The 15,368-nt window shown below is 52.4% G+C and overlaps 1 protein-coding gene across 1 annotated transcript in view; it reads right to left on the bottom strand.

Annotated features, from left to right (window-relative positions):
• Window positions 1-15,368, bottom strand: part of LAMA5 (laminin subunit alpha 5) — an 87,362-nt gene that overhangs the window by 21,301 nt on the left and 50,693 nt on the right. Inside the window, exons 15-33 of the mRNA XM_058814954.1 lie at window positions 14,872-15,006; window positions 13,385-13,522; window positions 13,193-13,245; window positions 12,930-13,029; window positions 12,380-12,432; window positions 11,868-11,973; window positions 10,827-10,926; window positions 10,508-10,664; window positions 8,761-8,899; window positions 5,887-6,029; window positions 5,687-5,793; window positions 4,850-5,003; window positions 4,220-4,380; window positions 3,615-3,723; window positions 2,974-3,071; window positions 2,281-2,482; window positions 1,769-1,895; window positions 1,056-1,195; window positions 191-306 (exon numbers count right to left, since the gene is read on the bottom strand). Coding sequence (XP_058670937.1) covers window positions 191-306; window positions 1,056-1,195; window positions 1,769-1,895; window positions 2,281-2,482; window positions 2,974-3,071; window positions 3,615-3,723; window positions 4,220-4,380; window positions 4,850-5,003; window positions 5,687-5,793; window positions 5,887-6,029; window positions 8,761-8,899; window positions 10,508-10,664; window positions 10,827-10,926; window positions 11,868-11,973; window positions 12,380-12,432; window positions 12,930-13,029; window positions 13,193-13,245; window positions 13,385-13,522; window positions 14,872-15,006 — 2,338 coding nt within the window. The remainder of the gene's footprint in view (window positions 1-190; window positions 307-1,055; window positions 1,196-1,768; window positions 1,896-2,280; window positions 2,483-2,973; window positions 3,072-3,614; window positions 3,724-4,219; window positions 4,381-4,849; window positions 5,004-5,686; window positions 5,794-5,886; window positions 6,030-8,760; window positions 8,900-10,507; window positions 10,665-10,826; window positions 10,927-11,867; window positions 11,974-12,379; window positions 12,433-12,929; window positions 13,030-13,192; window positions 13,246-13,384; window positions 13,523-14,871; window positions 15,007-15,368) is intronic.

The following is a 15,368-nucleotide window of genomic DNA, read 5'->3' as shown; positions in this document are numbered from 1 at the left end:
ATCCAGCATCTCCTGCAGCTACGGGGGCTTGGTGGGAGGGAGAGCCCTGTGACACTGAGAGCTCCTGAACAGCCACATTTGGTCAACAGAAGGAAAACCTCAACCACTCCCTGCCTGCCACACAGAAGGGAAGGGCTGCTGCTCCCTGAGGAGTGTGCAGCTTTTGGGCACCCAAAGCCAAGCATCTCACTTGATGTAGAAGCTGTTGATGCCACAGCTGCTGATGAAATCATAGGACTTGTCCAGGGGTTCCTCCTGCAGGTACTGGGGGCTGTAGCTGTCCTCAGGCACCACCAGGATGTAATCCTGCAAAGCAAGGGCGAGCTGGGTGAGCCAGATCAGACAGACAAGCACCATCCGAAATGACTCCAAAGTGCAAATGCACCTTTAACCTTCCATGCCTTGCTGGGACAGAACGTAACACACCAAAGGCCAGGAGCCACCTCTCCACTGAGGTCTGTCCCTCAGGGTCTACTTAACCTAAAGCTCCACATGAGGAACAGCACAAATTCAATGGACTAAAACCAGGCAGATACCCCCAGAGCACAGCCCTGGCTGTGCCTCAGCAGGGAGGCAGTCTTTATAATCTGAAATTTCTACACATGAAGGCACCAGGGTTACAATTCTGTCTTTCCATTTATCCAAATTTTGGTCAACCTTCTAGTCCTGTGGCCTGAGAATAACAAGGGCTACCTACTCTCATGATGAGGCCTGCCTGAGCAAACAATATTACACAGGTTTAAAATACTGCTAGAGCAGGAATAAGGCTTATTCTGGATTATGACAAACCATGTACGCAAAGTAACAGCTTCAATTTCTGCCTGGCTTTGATATCAGAACCAGACAAGGAAGGACATTGTCATATGCAGAAGCTGCCCCTGTAAATTCTGCCCCCAAGGGCATAATCTCCTCCACTAAGGCTGGAGACTGCAAGTTCTTGGGTAGTTCAGAGATGAGTGATGGTGGGGAACATTCCTGAGGTCACACAGTGACAAAAATCCAATGCAAAGCCCTCTGCCCAGCCTGCTCTGGGAGGTTCCTGGAGAGAGGCTCACCAGCCACAGCTGCTTGCCCTCTGGCACTCGAACCACCACAGTCAGATCATTGTCAGTAACATCCAGGATGGTTTGGTCCTCAGAAACCACCAGGCTCCGACACCCGTAGCCATGAGGGCAGAAACTGGCATTGGTCTGACCTGAAAAGACAACAAATGTGTTGGTCCCACCTGTCCCCTGAGTCCTCATCCTGTGACTGTGTTCACAGGGGTCTGAGGATGAGGGAAGAGATGAGGCTCTGACTCCATGTTTCAGAAGGCTGATTTATTATTTTATGATATATATTAAAACTATACTAAAAGAATAGAAGAGAGGATTTCATCAGAAGGCTGGCTGAGAATAGAAAAAGAAAAGAATGATAACAAAGGTTTGTGGCTCAGACAGAGTCTGAGCCAGCTGACTGTGACTGGCCATTAATTAGAAACAACCAACATGGGCCAATCACAGATGCACCTGCTGCATTCCACAGCAGCAGATAATCAATGTTTACATCTTGTTCCTGAGGCCTCTCAGCTTCTCAGGAGAAAAAATCCTAAAGAAAGGATTTTTCATAAAAGATGTCTGTGACACCCATCCCATCCTCCCACTTTGGAAGGGTAAGTCAGCCTTCCTTCATCTTTGCAATCCCTAAAGCGCCCACAGTCATCCCCTGGCATGGCAAACCCCCAGGGCTCCTGGCACCCAGCATTTCCCCAAGTCCCTGCTGCTCTCACCTTGCCAGATGCGCCCTCCATTGATGAGCACCTCCACGGGGAAGCTGGGGTGGCTGGGCTGGTACAGGTGCAGGATGAAGGCGTAGCGTCCCAGGCTCTGGATCCTGCTGCTGAACACCACTGCAGCCTGCCCCAGCACGGGAGAACGCAGACACAAACCCATGTGAGACACCTGCACACACAGCTGGCATGTTCCTGAATTATTGCACAGATTTGTGCTCCTATTGCTCAGCTGCCAGGTGCTGAGAATTCAGTGAATCCAGCCCCCCCGTGCCTTCACACTCTCCTCTCTAATGCTGCCTGGGATCCCAGAGAACCAATAAGGTTGGATAAAACCAAGACTGGTGAGTCCACAGGAATTATAGGTTCAGGGAGAAGTTTAAAGCTCAGATTAAATTCTGAAAATGCTAATTGATAAAGCATTAATCAACAGGTAAGGAAAATTTCTCCCTGCCCCAGTGGTTCAGTGTCACACACCAGCAAACCAGCTCAAGCCTTGCCTGTGCCCCTACCTGTGGGGACTGCAGGAGGATGAGCTCTGCAGAGGGGTCCATGGCTGTGGGAGGACGAGGAGCAGGCTCCACTGGCACCCCAGATGGAGCCACATGGACAGCCTGAGCCAGGGGCACCTCTGGGGAAATGGGCAGAGCCTGGGCCCCCTCCAGAATGATCGACTGAGAAAGCTTCAGGAACCTTGAGGGGACACAGGAGCTGCTGGAAAACAAGGAGTGAACAGATGTGAGTATCTCCAGAGAGAAAGAGAGGAGGGAAGCACCCCCTGTAACTCCTGGTGGATTATAACCTGTGCCTGCTGAGGGAGAGCTCACTGCCAGCACCCCTGGGGCTCTGGGACAGGGGCTCTGCAGGGAGAACAGGAGCCTGGCACAGGCCAATTCCTCTGTAAATATTTATCTGAAGCAGTGTCAAAAATTTGGATACAGCAAGGTGTATGTGAGCAAGCACAGAATGCCTGTTTGGGACTACACTTGATGTCTGCCCCAGGAGGCAAAGTGGGGCTCAGGCAAGGACCATCAGCCTGACCCCAGTCTGTGCTCACAGGACACAAGCAAGGAGCTTCACCTCAGCTGGAGATTTCCTCATCAAAAACTTTAAAAAGTCTCTGAGCCTGAGGGAAGCAGGACAAGCAAATGTTTTTGGAAATAGTCCCATTGATGCTAAAGCCAAGGGGGACCTGAGCCCCTCACCTGTTGGATGAGAAGGTGCCATGGACACTGATGCAGTGCACCTTCGGCTCGATGAGCTCCATGGTGAACTGTGCAGCAGGGATCAGGTACACTTTGTGCTGCACAAGGGAGAGACACACCTGGTTATGTGACAGCCTGTCCCCTGAAGCCACAGCTGGCCCTGTGCCCACCAGCCAGCAGCCACTTCAGCCAGTGCATGGCAGTCACACCTCTGCTTAGTCCTTGGCACAAGCATTACGGCATTTAGAAGCTCCACATACGGATGGGATTCTTCCACCCTTGGCTAAACTAGGAATGTCTTCAAGATAAAATAACTGCCCCACTGCTACAGAACTCTCTCTGCAGGAGCAGCTGCTTCTCCCCATCTCCTCCTCACTCCCAGCCCCATGATCTACTTCAAAACACCGCACTGACCGCACTCTCCACTTGGATTGGTTGTGACATAGACTAACATCCAGGATCCAGTCCAAACAGGACTAGAAAACCCAGACTAAAATCAGAGATACAATCCAAACAGAACTAGAAAACCCAGACTAAGATCCAACCCAAACAGGACTAGAAAACCCTCCTGCAGGCTGGGTCCCAGTCCAGCCTTTCTCCCTGTGACCTGTTGACAGAGCTGCCCTCAGAGGAAGCCTCACCAGGAAGAAATCAGCCAGATCAGAGGTGAACCGAACAGTGGCCTCTGAGGTGAGTTCAAAAGTTGCCATTCGACTCTGGGAATCCACAGCAATCCCTCGACAAAGGAAACTGTAAGAGAAACACACATTTTGAAATCAGCCTTGCACAGGGTCATGACCCGTTTCTTGTCCTGTCAGCTCTGTGTCCTGAGGGGATTTACACAAAGTCCCTGGAAATCTTTTGATGTTTTTTCTGGCTGCTCGCAAGAGCAAAGTTTTCCAAGGACACCCCAAACATTTGTTTCCTACCGCAAAGGTCGCAATCTGAAGCCAGACAGGGTTTGACCTGTCTCCAATAAACCTGCCTGGAGGCCATGCCCTAAGTCAAGGTCCCTACCAACAATTCAGCTGCAAACAGATGCCCAAGATTATCTCCTGGCAGAGGCAGGTACATCTTTGCTGAGATGGGGACTAAAATCTGTGTCCAGCTAGAACGAGTCGGGACAGAGCTTAGTGGACAACACTGGAGCTTGCTTTATTTATAAACCCAAAAAACTTCAAGTGGAGGGGAAGTTGTCCTTGCCAAGGCAGAGAACTGGACCCTTTCTGCCCTGAGGTGCCCTTACCTGTAGGCACAGGGGTAGAAGGTGAAGGTGCCCGGCTGCGTTGGCGAGCGCGGCGAGCTGACGGCGATGGCCACGCTCTGCAGGGCGTTGGTGTTGGCATATTCCACCAGCAGCACGTGCTTCCCAGGCTGGGCCACGGCCAGGGACAGCTGCACTTCCACCTGCAGCACAGAGGGAGGGCTGAGGGAGGGTGTGCAGGGCGCTACAAACCAGCCTCCTCTGCAGCTCAAAGGACAACGCACCAAACCTCATCAAAGCCTCGCAAACATTTACAGGTGAGACTCTGGGTTTGGGGGCCCTGAACTGCAGCAGGGGTGCAAAGCCTTTCTGGTGAAGGTAAAAATATGATCAAATGAAATGCAATTGAAAACAATCCAAAAAAAACACAGAAAAATGAGAGATTTAGTGACTACGAGAAAATGGTCTGGGGGGAAATGGGGTGCAGTGCAAAGGACCAAAAGAGGCCAAAACTGACCTCAGAGATGCTGCAAAAGCAGGGGGAAAAACCAAGGAGGAAGACACAACTTTGAGGGGAAGACATGAGGGACATGGCATGGATGCTTAAAAAAGTAAAGCCCCAGACAGGAGGGACAGGGTGGCCGGAGGGGACAAAACAGAAGTGGCACTCACATCAGTGCCACTGCAGGTGGCCATGGGGGGGTGGGAGGGGGTGAGCTGCTCCGTGGGACACAGCCTGGGGAGCCTGTTGTCCATCCTGCACACTGCATCCACCCCTGGCACAGCAGGGAAGCCCTCCACAGACAGGTACTTGTACAAGAGGCAGCTGGAAATACACAGAAATAAATGGTGAAGTACAACAGTTACAGCATGGTTTTAAAAGTTGAGAGCACCCACACAGCCTGAGCCCAGCCAAGTTTGCAAACGGCTTTGGTGTATCAGGAGGGCCAAGGAGCAGCTCTGGACAGTGGGGAGCAAGGGACTGGGCATTACAGGACCAGGGAGAGCAGTAACAACAAAAAACTTCTCCCTTGGCAATGGGCTTTATGCTGGGGATCACTACTCCAGTGGATGAGACAACCAGTGTCCAGAGCCCAGGCAGCCTTCTTGCCAACATGGACAGAGAGGTTCTGGGCAAGCAGAAGCACTGAGATGCTCCAAACACTACCAGACTGCTCATTGTAAATAGTCCAGCAAAACCCACTCATGGCAGCTGTTTCTGAGGACACACTGGGAACCCAGCCCAGCAGACAGGGGAGCCGTGGTGTCACTGGGTGAGCTGGCCCTCCAGGGTCCATGACAAAACACAGACTGGCTGTGCCATGGATGAGGAGATCTATGGGCTGGCTTTCTGGGCTGGTGCAGGTTCCACAAGCCTTATTTGCCACAGCCAAGTGCTCTATGAGCAGTTTTACTGCATCACTTAGTATGGACTATGTATACTCCTTAAGCCCAGGCCAAGAGGAGCTGAGCAAGCCCCACACAGCACAGAGATGTGCAGATCCTTACTTCTGGGTGGCTTGTTCAGGGGCTGGCTGGTAGACACAAGGCTCTGTGACCTTCAGCTGCAGGATTGGTGCTTCGTAGTATGAGCTGGGCAGCAAAACCAGGTAGTCCTGGGAGGAGAGATGGGAGAGGTGTTATGCTTGGCACACGTGTCCCCAGGGGGCTGCTGAAGCCCCCAGAGTGGGTGGAGCACAGGGCCTTACCAGCAGCACCCCCTGTGCTTCCACAACCAGGGACCAGGTGCTGGGGTTGAGCACGAAGGGCTCCCCGAAGCTGTTCTGGGGCACAGTGACAAAGGCTGGCTCCGTGCTGGGGGCAAAGACAATCTGCTTGGTCTGTTCTGTACCTGGAACGGGAGGGGATGAGAGGCTGTGAAGGGACTGGAATGGAAAACTGGGGCTGGACATGGCAGGGAATGCTCAGGGAAGCAGCTCTGTGGTGCAGTGGGCAGTGACAGGTTCCCACTCTCTCGGTGCACCACAGTCCCACACTGTCTTGGAACAGAGACATCCACTCTCAATCTGCTCAACAGCCTAATGGGAGAAATAAATGTAAATCACTGCAATCCTTAATGCAAATCCAGAGCTCTCAGTGTGCTCTGCATCCCCAGGCTGCAAAGCACAGAGTGTTGCAAGCCAAGGAGTGTTTTGCCAGCTAGAAAAGGAAAGAACTCATCTGTGAAGAGTTAATTGTGATACAGACAAAAAGAATTGCCCAGATACATTTTCTTCCTCAGGGAAATTCTGACCCCAGCTCCACAGGCAAGACACCTGTCTTCTGGCAAACCTTCAGGCCCCCAAGGTGTGCTCCTGCCTTTCTTCCTGCCAACCACAGACTCTGCACTCGAGATTCAGACATTATTTCAAACTGACGGAACAGAATGGGTGCAATGCTGATCCTGCTGCTGCTGAGCAGCTCCTTGGCTCATCTGACAGTCCCACAACCTCTTCATTAATGGATGCCATCACCATACAGCACCTAGAAGCAGACTGTGTGCCTGCCCAGCAGGTTTTGAAGAGCACAGTGAGAGGGATTCACCAGGAATGGCTGCACGGCGAGTGGATGAGATGAAGGAAGTGGAGAATGTGGCACACTGACTGTCCTGCTGTGCTACATGGACATCAAGGCACAACACACAGGGCCAGAAGCTAAAGCAAGGGCTTGTGCTGCTGCTGGGATGGTTAATAACCCCTTCCCATGGGTGGCAGCTCTGTGACATGGCTGGCATCAGCTGAGGCTGGGACCTCACTTCTCCAGATGGGAAGCAGAGGTGAGGATTCAAGGAATGAAGAGATTCCCCTGAACTGGCACTGGGGTGGATTTATTGACTGAAGTTTCAGATCCCTTTGAGCCAACACACAGCTCCAACTGAGATGGCTTCTGGAGGCAGAGTGTAAGAAGCCAGGCTGAAAATCCCATACTTGGAAAAGGCTTCCCCTTTTGCCAGCCACATCTTCCAACTTCTTTCCACACTGCTTGTTCTTTGTCACATGAAGCCCTTTCCATCCAGACATGAGGTGGCTCAGCACTCCTGAAATCTCCCAAGGATGCTGCTGTCCTGTTGTTGGGGCACCAGTTTGGCTTCGTGCCTTCAGCACTAAAAAAATCATGTTGCTTCTGCACAAGAAGTGAAGCACTTTTCAAGGCAAATGAGCTCTGCTGCTTGGACAGGACAAGTTAAATACTTCCTGACCTTTGGTGGGATCCCAAAACATGACCATGGCTCCTGCTCTTCTTTTTCTTTTGCTCTGTAATACGACTGGACATAAAAAATAAGCCATTTTTCCTCTCAAAAAGAAAAAAAAAAGGCAGCAGAAAAATAATATTTTGGCATTTTAAACCTTGCATATCACATCAAAGGCAGAACCTATGCCAGCTCAAGACAGAGGAGAGAACTTCACACATTGATAAATTAGGTAGTCAGTGTTGACAGCCTTGTGCTGTGGATGTGTGGCCTGGAGGAAGAGTTTCAGCAGGACAGTGTGGCTGTGGCATCCCAAGGGGTAAAATCAGCCAGCCAACCACCCACCATGGCCTCAGGTGTGTTCTCAATGTTGTCTTGCTCAGATTGTTTCCCAGAAAACTTGCTGTCCAGATTTCTAGGCTTGTTCAGACATCTCTTGGTGACTCTTCTCCATCAGCTCATGGTTTGATGAGAGGACACTGCACCAGAGTGCAATGCCAGTGTAAAATGTGTGTAATTCCATGGCACTTCCAAGCCTCACACCATGTGTGAAGCCAGCAGTCTGGTGTGGGAGAAGCACACAGGAAAGGCAGGACTGCCACGTCAAGGCATCTGGCAAATAAAACCACATCCAGCTGCCAAAGACTGGAACCATTCTGCTCTTGTGGAAAGTCAGCTCAGCTTTGCCTGGGGCACTGGGGTGATCTCGTCCTGTGTTGGGAAGGTTGTATGGAATTGTACAACAGCTTTATCTCCCACCGGCCTGGCTGGTGTCAGTCCTCAGTGTGCAGCCCCAGGGCTGGGCCCACCTTGCTGCAGCTTTGGTAAATAAAGGGGGCTGCAAACTCAAATCAGCCTTTCAGCTGGGAGAGCAGGACTAATGGGTAAAGCCATATGGAAGCGTCTTCTGGAAAGGATGATGCAGGAGGCTGCCTGGGATGGGGAGGAGGTGGCGATGGCACAGGGAAGCAGAGCAGTCTGGGATCCTTACCTCTCCTTCGTGGCTGATAAGCTGTAATTGTGCCATACACAGTGGCCCCTCCTGAATTAATATACCTCAGGATGACATGGAACAGATAGAGCTCTGCCTCCTTCACGTCTACAGTGACTCTGATCTTATTCTGCAAAAAGCAAAAGAGCACACGGGGCACACATCACTGGGGGGGCAGCTCCTGAGTGCCCACCCGCTCTGGGGAGGGCCTGGCCCGCCTGCCCTACCTGCCTGCCTGCCTGCCTCTGCTCCCCCTCCCTTCCAGGCCAGGCACGGCTCTGGCCGGACGCCTGACAGGGGCACGCTGGGGACGGACACACCTGGGGGCAGGAGAAGGGGCACAGGAGCAGTGTCGCAGTGTGGGATGCTCTGAGTTAGTCCAGAAGTGAAAAATGCACTTACAGTTGGCACAAACATTAAACTTTCCTTCCTCAAGGACCGAGACCCTCCCTTGCACACTGGCGGGCCCCCGGCTGACGTAGCGGAAGACGAGGCGGAAGAGGTCGGGGGAGGTCACATTGACAGTCACCACTACCTTGGGCTGGTGGGAGAGAGAAAGGGGAGAGAAGCAGAGCACACCTTCAGTTACCTCCACCACCCTCACTGCCAGCCCAAGCACAGCCCTCACTGCTCCCAAAGCAACATGCCACAGCGCGAGGAGGAGACAAGCACACGGACCCTACTGCTTATGGCACCTTGTGACACTGTCCCTTGCTCTGGGGACACCTGGGGACAGCCACCCAGGGAGCAGCCTGCCTGCAGAAGGGGGTGGGAAGGCTGTGATCACACCTGGAGGATGCTGGGGCACAGCAGGGTGGCTCACCTGTTCTGGGGCACACACAATTACACGGGAAAGGTTATGTGGAGTTGTTGCTTTTGCTGTCAGTGTGCTGCAACCAGCCACCAGGTACCAAACCCTGCCCTTGTATCTATGGGGCTCTGCCCAGCTGCCTACAGAACAGGCTGGGAATTGAGCTGGTGCCTCATCCTCAGCAATGTGCAGTGCTAAGGACCAGCAGGGCAAATGGACCATACAACTCACAGCACATCTGCTCTCCTCCTGCTTGGACAAGGCCCTGGCTAAGGAGATGCTCAAGTTTGACCCATTCCAAAGAGATCCTAGGCTTAAATAACCTCCTGCCCAGGGAGACTTCTATTGAGAGCTGTGCTCTCCAAAGCTCCAGTTACACACCATCTTCCCATGGAGAGCACACTGGGAGGGTTTTGATGATAACAAATTACAGGTGAGACCTGCCAGACAAAAGCCACGTGCCAGCCCTCCTATCAAGGTCCATTTCTAGCTAAAACACCAATGCAACACTGCAGCTATGAGCTTGAGCTCCATCCTTAAGCTTTAAGGCTGGGATTTTCTCAAGGGAGCCCCACTGGAGTTCGTTGCTTAGCTCCTACCTAAAATTCAGTGGGAAACAGCCCCTTTGTGATTTCACCTAAGCACAAAAATGTCAAGAAAACTGAAAGTACATGCACCAGAGTAAGGAGCATCTTACATGGAACAAGACTGTCAGAGAATCACTGCCCTGTACTCCATCCCCAAACGTGCACACACTTCGCAGAGGCCATGCAGAAGAAACCACCCAGGAGAGAGAAAAAGAGTCAACAGAAGAAACAGCTTCACTTCTAGGGCTTACACAACTACAGGTTAGCATAAACCATTGTTACAGCAAACCAGCTAACAGCAAGGGCAAAGGCTGAAGAGTAACAAGAGGTCCAAGCTGAACACGGGAGCTGAGGAGGAGATACTTATTTTTGGAAAGGGGAGGAAAGGTTATGCAGAGTTATAGGAAAGAGCAGAGTCAGTTGAAGGAGGAACAAGGAAACGGAGAGACAGTGTTTATAGACATCCCTGTAAGTAATCACCATGCTGCCACCTTTGTCTAAATAGATTAGGATGTCATGGGATTCCCAGTTTAGGATCTTTCCCCTCATCAGTCTATGCCACCCCCAGCACTACAGGAAGTATCTGCACAAACAGGCTATATATACACTGCGCTGTTTATGTTGGCCATCCTGTGACTTGGGGGGTTTCAGGAGCACTTGGGGTCAGAGATGTGTGCCAAAAGCACATCAGCACTCCACTGGCCACATCCTTCCCATGGGGAGCTGGGCTGGGCTGCAGCCAGCAGCATACCTGGATGGAGGACATCTGTGCATAGCCTCGCCAGCTGAAGCCCTCAAACTCCAAGGGGTTGTAGCCAAAGCGCACAGCCCGGCCCGACGGCGTGGTGCCTTCCTCCAGCTCGAATTTCAAGTGGTGAAGGTCAGGGAAATAATGATCCCGTGCTGGTCTGGGGAACAGAGAGAGAGCACCATCACCTGCAGGGTACCGGAGGGAGCGGCAGAGGACACCTCCGCCAGGCTGATGTGACAGCAGCCCGGGCGATGAGGTCCCCATGCCCGTGGTGGCAGAGGGCACCGTGGGAGGCAGAGCATGCCCAGGTGCAGCTTACTGTGTGCAGGTGGGACCCCGTGTGCCCTGCCGGCAGCGACAGGCTCCGCTCCGCGCCTCGCAGGACGGCCCCAGCGCCCCGCCGACGTCGCACCGGCAGCCTGCGGGAGGAAGCGCCTGTTTACATTCCTGCCGTGCTAACGAGCTCCTGCTCGCTCATCAAAGGCACATCCCCAGCAGGCCCACAGCCTGGGGCCACTATTTTTATTCCATTGTATCCGTTTTCATATCTGGCCCTGGCCCCGCTTGGATGGACACTCTCCTTCCACCTCAGCGCGGAGCTATTTCCAGCGGATGATGGAACAAGGTCTGCAAACCCTCAGGGTGGCCACGAGCTGCAGCCCTGCCAGTGCTGCATGGGATGGCTCAGAGCAGCCCACCTCCTCCTTCACCTCTTCCCACAGACAGAGGGGAGAGCGGGATCTCCTCCTTTACCTCTTCCCATGGACACGATGGAGAGTGGGATCTCCTCCTTTAACTCTTCCCATGGACAAAGTAGAGAGTGGGATCTCCTCTTTTACATCTTCCCATGGATAAGGTGCAGAGTGGGATCTCCTCCTTTTCCTCTTCCCATGGACACAGGGGAGAGTGGCCAACCCCACGTATCCGTGCCCACCCTCTCCCAGCAGGAGGAAGGGGCATTGCAGCAAGGATGTGACCAGTGGTTCAAACACACCAGTTTCTGGTACCCAAAGGGGTACCTCACCTGGCTGTTTGCTGCCCAGCCTGACAGACCTCTGTCCAATAGTGGAAAAGCACAACCACAGGTCTCCAGAGCCACAGTCCATGCTCTGGGCTGTGGTATAGAATCACAGAACCAAGGTTGGAAGTAACTTTTAAGATCATCCAATTCCAACCATCAACCCAGCACTACCACTGTATCCTTAAAATGCTTAACTGCATCACCCCAAAAACGATGACCCAAAACAGAAGGTGGTTATCTCTTGCCCCTTTTCTCCAAGGTCACCAACCAGTCAGTCTGTGCAGTGGGGTCAGTTCTTGTGGCCCCTCACTCACCAAACACCTCAGAGAAGGGGCTCACCTTGGCAGCCAAAGTAATTAGCATTCTCCATGTTGAAGTAGCCATCCTTGCAGGCTGAACAGAGCTTCCCACACACGTTGGCTTTGCAGAAACACTGCCCATCACCCTGGGAGAGAAGCAGGCATGGAAACTCATTCCCTCCTGTTGCTTGTCATGGCTAAGCTGTTCCTCAGTTATTTGGGTTCTGGTCTGAGACACTGCAGAAGCAGCAGATTGAGATTCATGCTTCACAGTGCTTCCTGCACGTGGGTGGGCCAGATAAGGGCCAGATAACTTAAATTACCCAACAATGCAGGCAAACAAAAATCCAGGCATCCTGGGACAGACACAGAAATATTTAGGTGCCTAATTTATGACAGGTCTTAATCCCACATTCTCATGCGAGCCCAGATTGTGGTGCAAGAGCTGAGAGCTCAGTGCTGGGGCCTCTCCAGCAGCTGCTGGGACAGACAGAGCTGAACACTCCCAACACAGCACACTCAGGGGAGCCTGGAAGCAGAGAACAAACCCACCTGCCGGCACTCTGTGATCCCACTGATGGTGCCCTTGGTGTCACACTTGCAGCCTGAGGAGAGGGACATGAACAAGAAAGCCAGAAGGTCAATCAGCCCCTGAGAAATAACCTGATGGGGTCAGCACCCACCACACCAGAGGACTGGCTGGGGTAAGTGGAGCCAGGAACTGCTTAAGCAGAAGGTAGCCCTGCACAAGGGCTCAAGTTTCATTTTGGACAGCTACTGTTGAGGACACAGCTACCCAAGATATTTGCCTTTTCTGCATATTTGGCCATGAAAAATTAAGTGTCTGTAGGGAGGGCTGAGAATGGCGTAACTCATTGTATGAGCCCTATGCTTCATCCCAAGCAAAAAGCTCCAGGCTCCAGTCTTTCCCCTTTCCACATGAGGGCCACCCAGAGGACTCCAGCTCTGACACATCACTTCTGGGTGAAGATGGAAGGAAGGCCATCACTTCCAGTCCTCCAGTGATGGTGCTCACTGGCTTGGGTTTAGCTCCTGCACCACAGAGGGGAACTTGTGGGCTGTGCAATTGCCATTTTCTTACTCAGGCAGCCATAGGGGTTCTCTGGAGTCAGGTTCCAGTATCCAGGCTTGCATCTGTCACAAGCTGGGCCTTCCACGTATGCCCGACATGCACAGGAGCCCTGGGGAAAGGCGGGGGAGAAAAGAGCAGGTGAGAATTTGCAGTGGTTGAACGTGGGGTCTGCTGCTCTGGCTGAGCCTAAGGAAGGACTTGGTCCAAAAGGAGATAAAGTAGATCATACAGAATGACCTGCAGGGGTTGTGGTAGGTTCATTTCATACTCACTGGGGCCAGCGAGGGATCTGCAGTCTCCAACCCTGCTGGGTTACAGGAGCCCACTGGAGAAGAGGGGTAGAAGAACAGATTTACAGTGCTAGAACTGGGGTTATTTCTCCCCCTGCAAAGCTTTTGGGGGATGCTGAATGCGTTTACCACACCCAAGAGGCTGGGCTGTGGCAGAGATGAGGGAAGGGGTACCTTGGCAGTGGGGGAAGCCGTAGGCACCGGGCTCACAGCTGTCACAGCGCAGCCCCGTCACCCCGGGCCGGCAGCTGCACTGCCCCGTGTCCTGCTCACAGGAGCCGTGCAGGGACCCCTCCCGGGAGCACTGGCACGCTGCAAGAGAGGGGAGAGAGCTGCTGCACTCAGGGCTGCCCAGCAACTGCCTCCTTTGTCTGCCTGACCTTCACCAAAATCAGGATTATAAATAAAATTCTCATTCTTTGCTTTCGGTAAAAAACGCCCCATCTTTTAGGAAAAACAATAGAAGTCTCAATGTTTATCACAGCCATTCACGTACACTTATGTGTATTTCAGAGGCAGGGAAGAGTTTTGGTTGAGAAGAAGGGGTGTGATCTCATCCCCCAAAAGTCAGCTGCCAGTGACATATCAGACCCTACAAAACTCCAAACACTCCAGAGCAGCATCTGGCAATCAGGGTCTGCCCTGCGGATGCTGGGCAATGGTTCCACAGCTTCTGCAGGACCTGCTGCCCATGAATGCACAGAGATCCCACTGCCCTATCACAGGAAAGGTCAGCAAGCTGCCAGGAGCTGCCCAAGCCTTCCTTGCCCAGCCAGCACACCTCAAACCCCTGCCAAAGGAGACATTCCAGGCTGACACCCCCACACTGGCTAACAGCTAAAGACTGCTCAGGAAACCACAGACTTTAAAAAAAAATATAAAAATCAGGTGGTTCTTTTCTTTCCTTGCTGTGGGTCTTCTCCAGCTCTGCAATTTGGCTATGGCTTTGTGAGACCAAAAAAAAAAGTGACTACTGAAGTCCTGTGAGAGCATTTCATCTCTGCCTCCAGCCTCTTCAAAGGCATACTGCCGGCATCAGCATTTGGGAGCAGAGCTCTGCCAGCTGGCAGGGCTCAGAGTCCACATTTAGGACTGTGCAAGAGGGTGATGATGCTCTTTTGTTGCTTCATGGAAACTGTATCACAGATTACTTTTTAATGAGCAGTAAATTCTTGCTGGGAGACATGAGAGTACATCTGGCTTCTAGTCGGGGCTGCTGACAGGGAAGGAGGTGGGGACACTCTGCTCAGAGGACTTGGGGCTGCAGGCACCAGCAGCAATAGTCCAGGAGTGATGCAGTGCCCCGGGAAATGGATGGGAGCAGAGAATCATTAAGGTTGGAAAAGACCTCTCAGATCATCACCCAACTGTTCCCCCAGCAGTTCCAAACCCACCAACAAACCATGTCCTCAAGTGCCACATCTACATGATTTTTAAATCGTCCAATGATGGTGACTCCACCACTGCCCTGGGCAGCCTGTGCTAATACTTGACAACTGTTTTGGTCAAGAATTTTTTCTTTTCTTAATACCCAACCTAAACCTCCCAGGGTGCAACTTGAGGCCATCTCCTCTTGTCTGGTTACTTGGCAGAAGAGACCAACCTCAGTGTGGCTACACCCTCCCCTCAGTGTTTGCAGAGAGCAGCAAGGTGTTACTCACGTGTGCAGCTGGGGAATCCATAGAAGCCCAGGGCACACTGGCTGCAGGTGTGCCCTGCAAAGTTCCCGTGGCATCGGCACTGCCCCGCTGGGCTGCAGGTGTTGTCCACTGCACCCCGGGGATCGCAGGAGCAAGCTGCAAGAGCGGGACTCTGATCACCCCTGAGATCTGTGACCAAGCACTGCTGCTCTGAACCACCATTCAGCCCCCAGGAATCAGCCACCTCCATCAGAAAATATTAATTTCTTAATCCCTTGGCCAATGGTGCAGTATTTTCATAGCCATACCAGGAAAATGCACTGAGGGGTCTTTACAGCCCATTCGGTATTCCCCAGCAGTTTAGTAGGCTAATGCACTAAAATCACACACACACAAAAAGGGCATAAACTGAGACACCAGGTCACAGCAGGGCTGTGATGAGGAAGTGTGACTGATAAAAACGGCTTTGTCTTCCAGGCTTTGCTATGATCCATGACCCCCAAAACAAGCCTGCCAAA

Source organism: Ammospiza caudacuta, chromosome 15, assembly GCF_027887145.1.
Source record: "Ammospiza caudacuta isolate bAmmCau1 chromosome 15, bAmmCau1.pri, whole genome shotgun sequence".
NCBI lineage: Eukaryota > Metazoa > Chordata > Aves > Passeriformes > Passerellidae > Ammospiza > Ammospiza caudacuta.
Note: the sequence above shows the minus strand (reverse complement) of the source record. Positions and strands in the feature narration are given on the sequence as shown.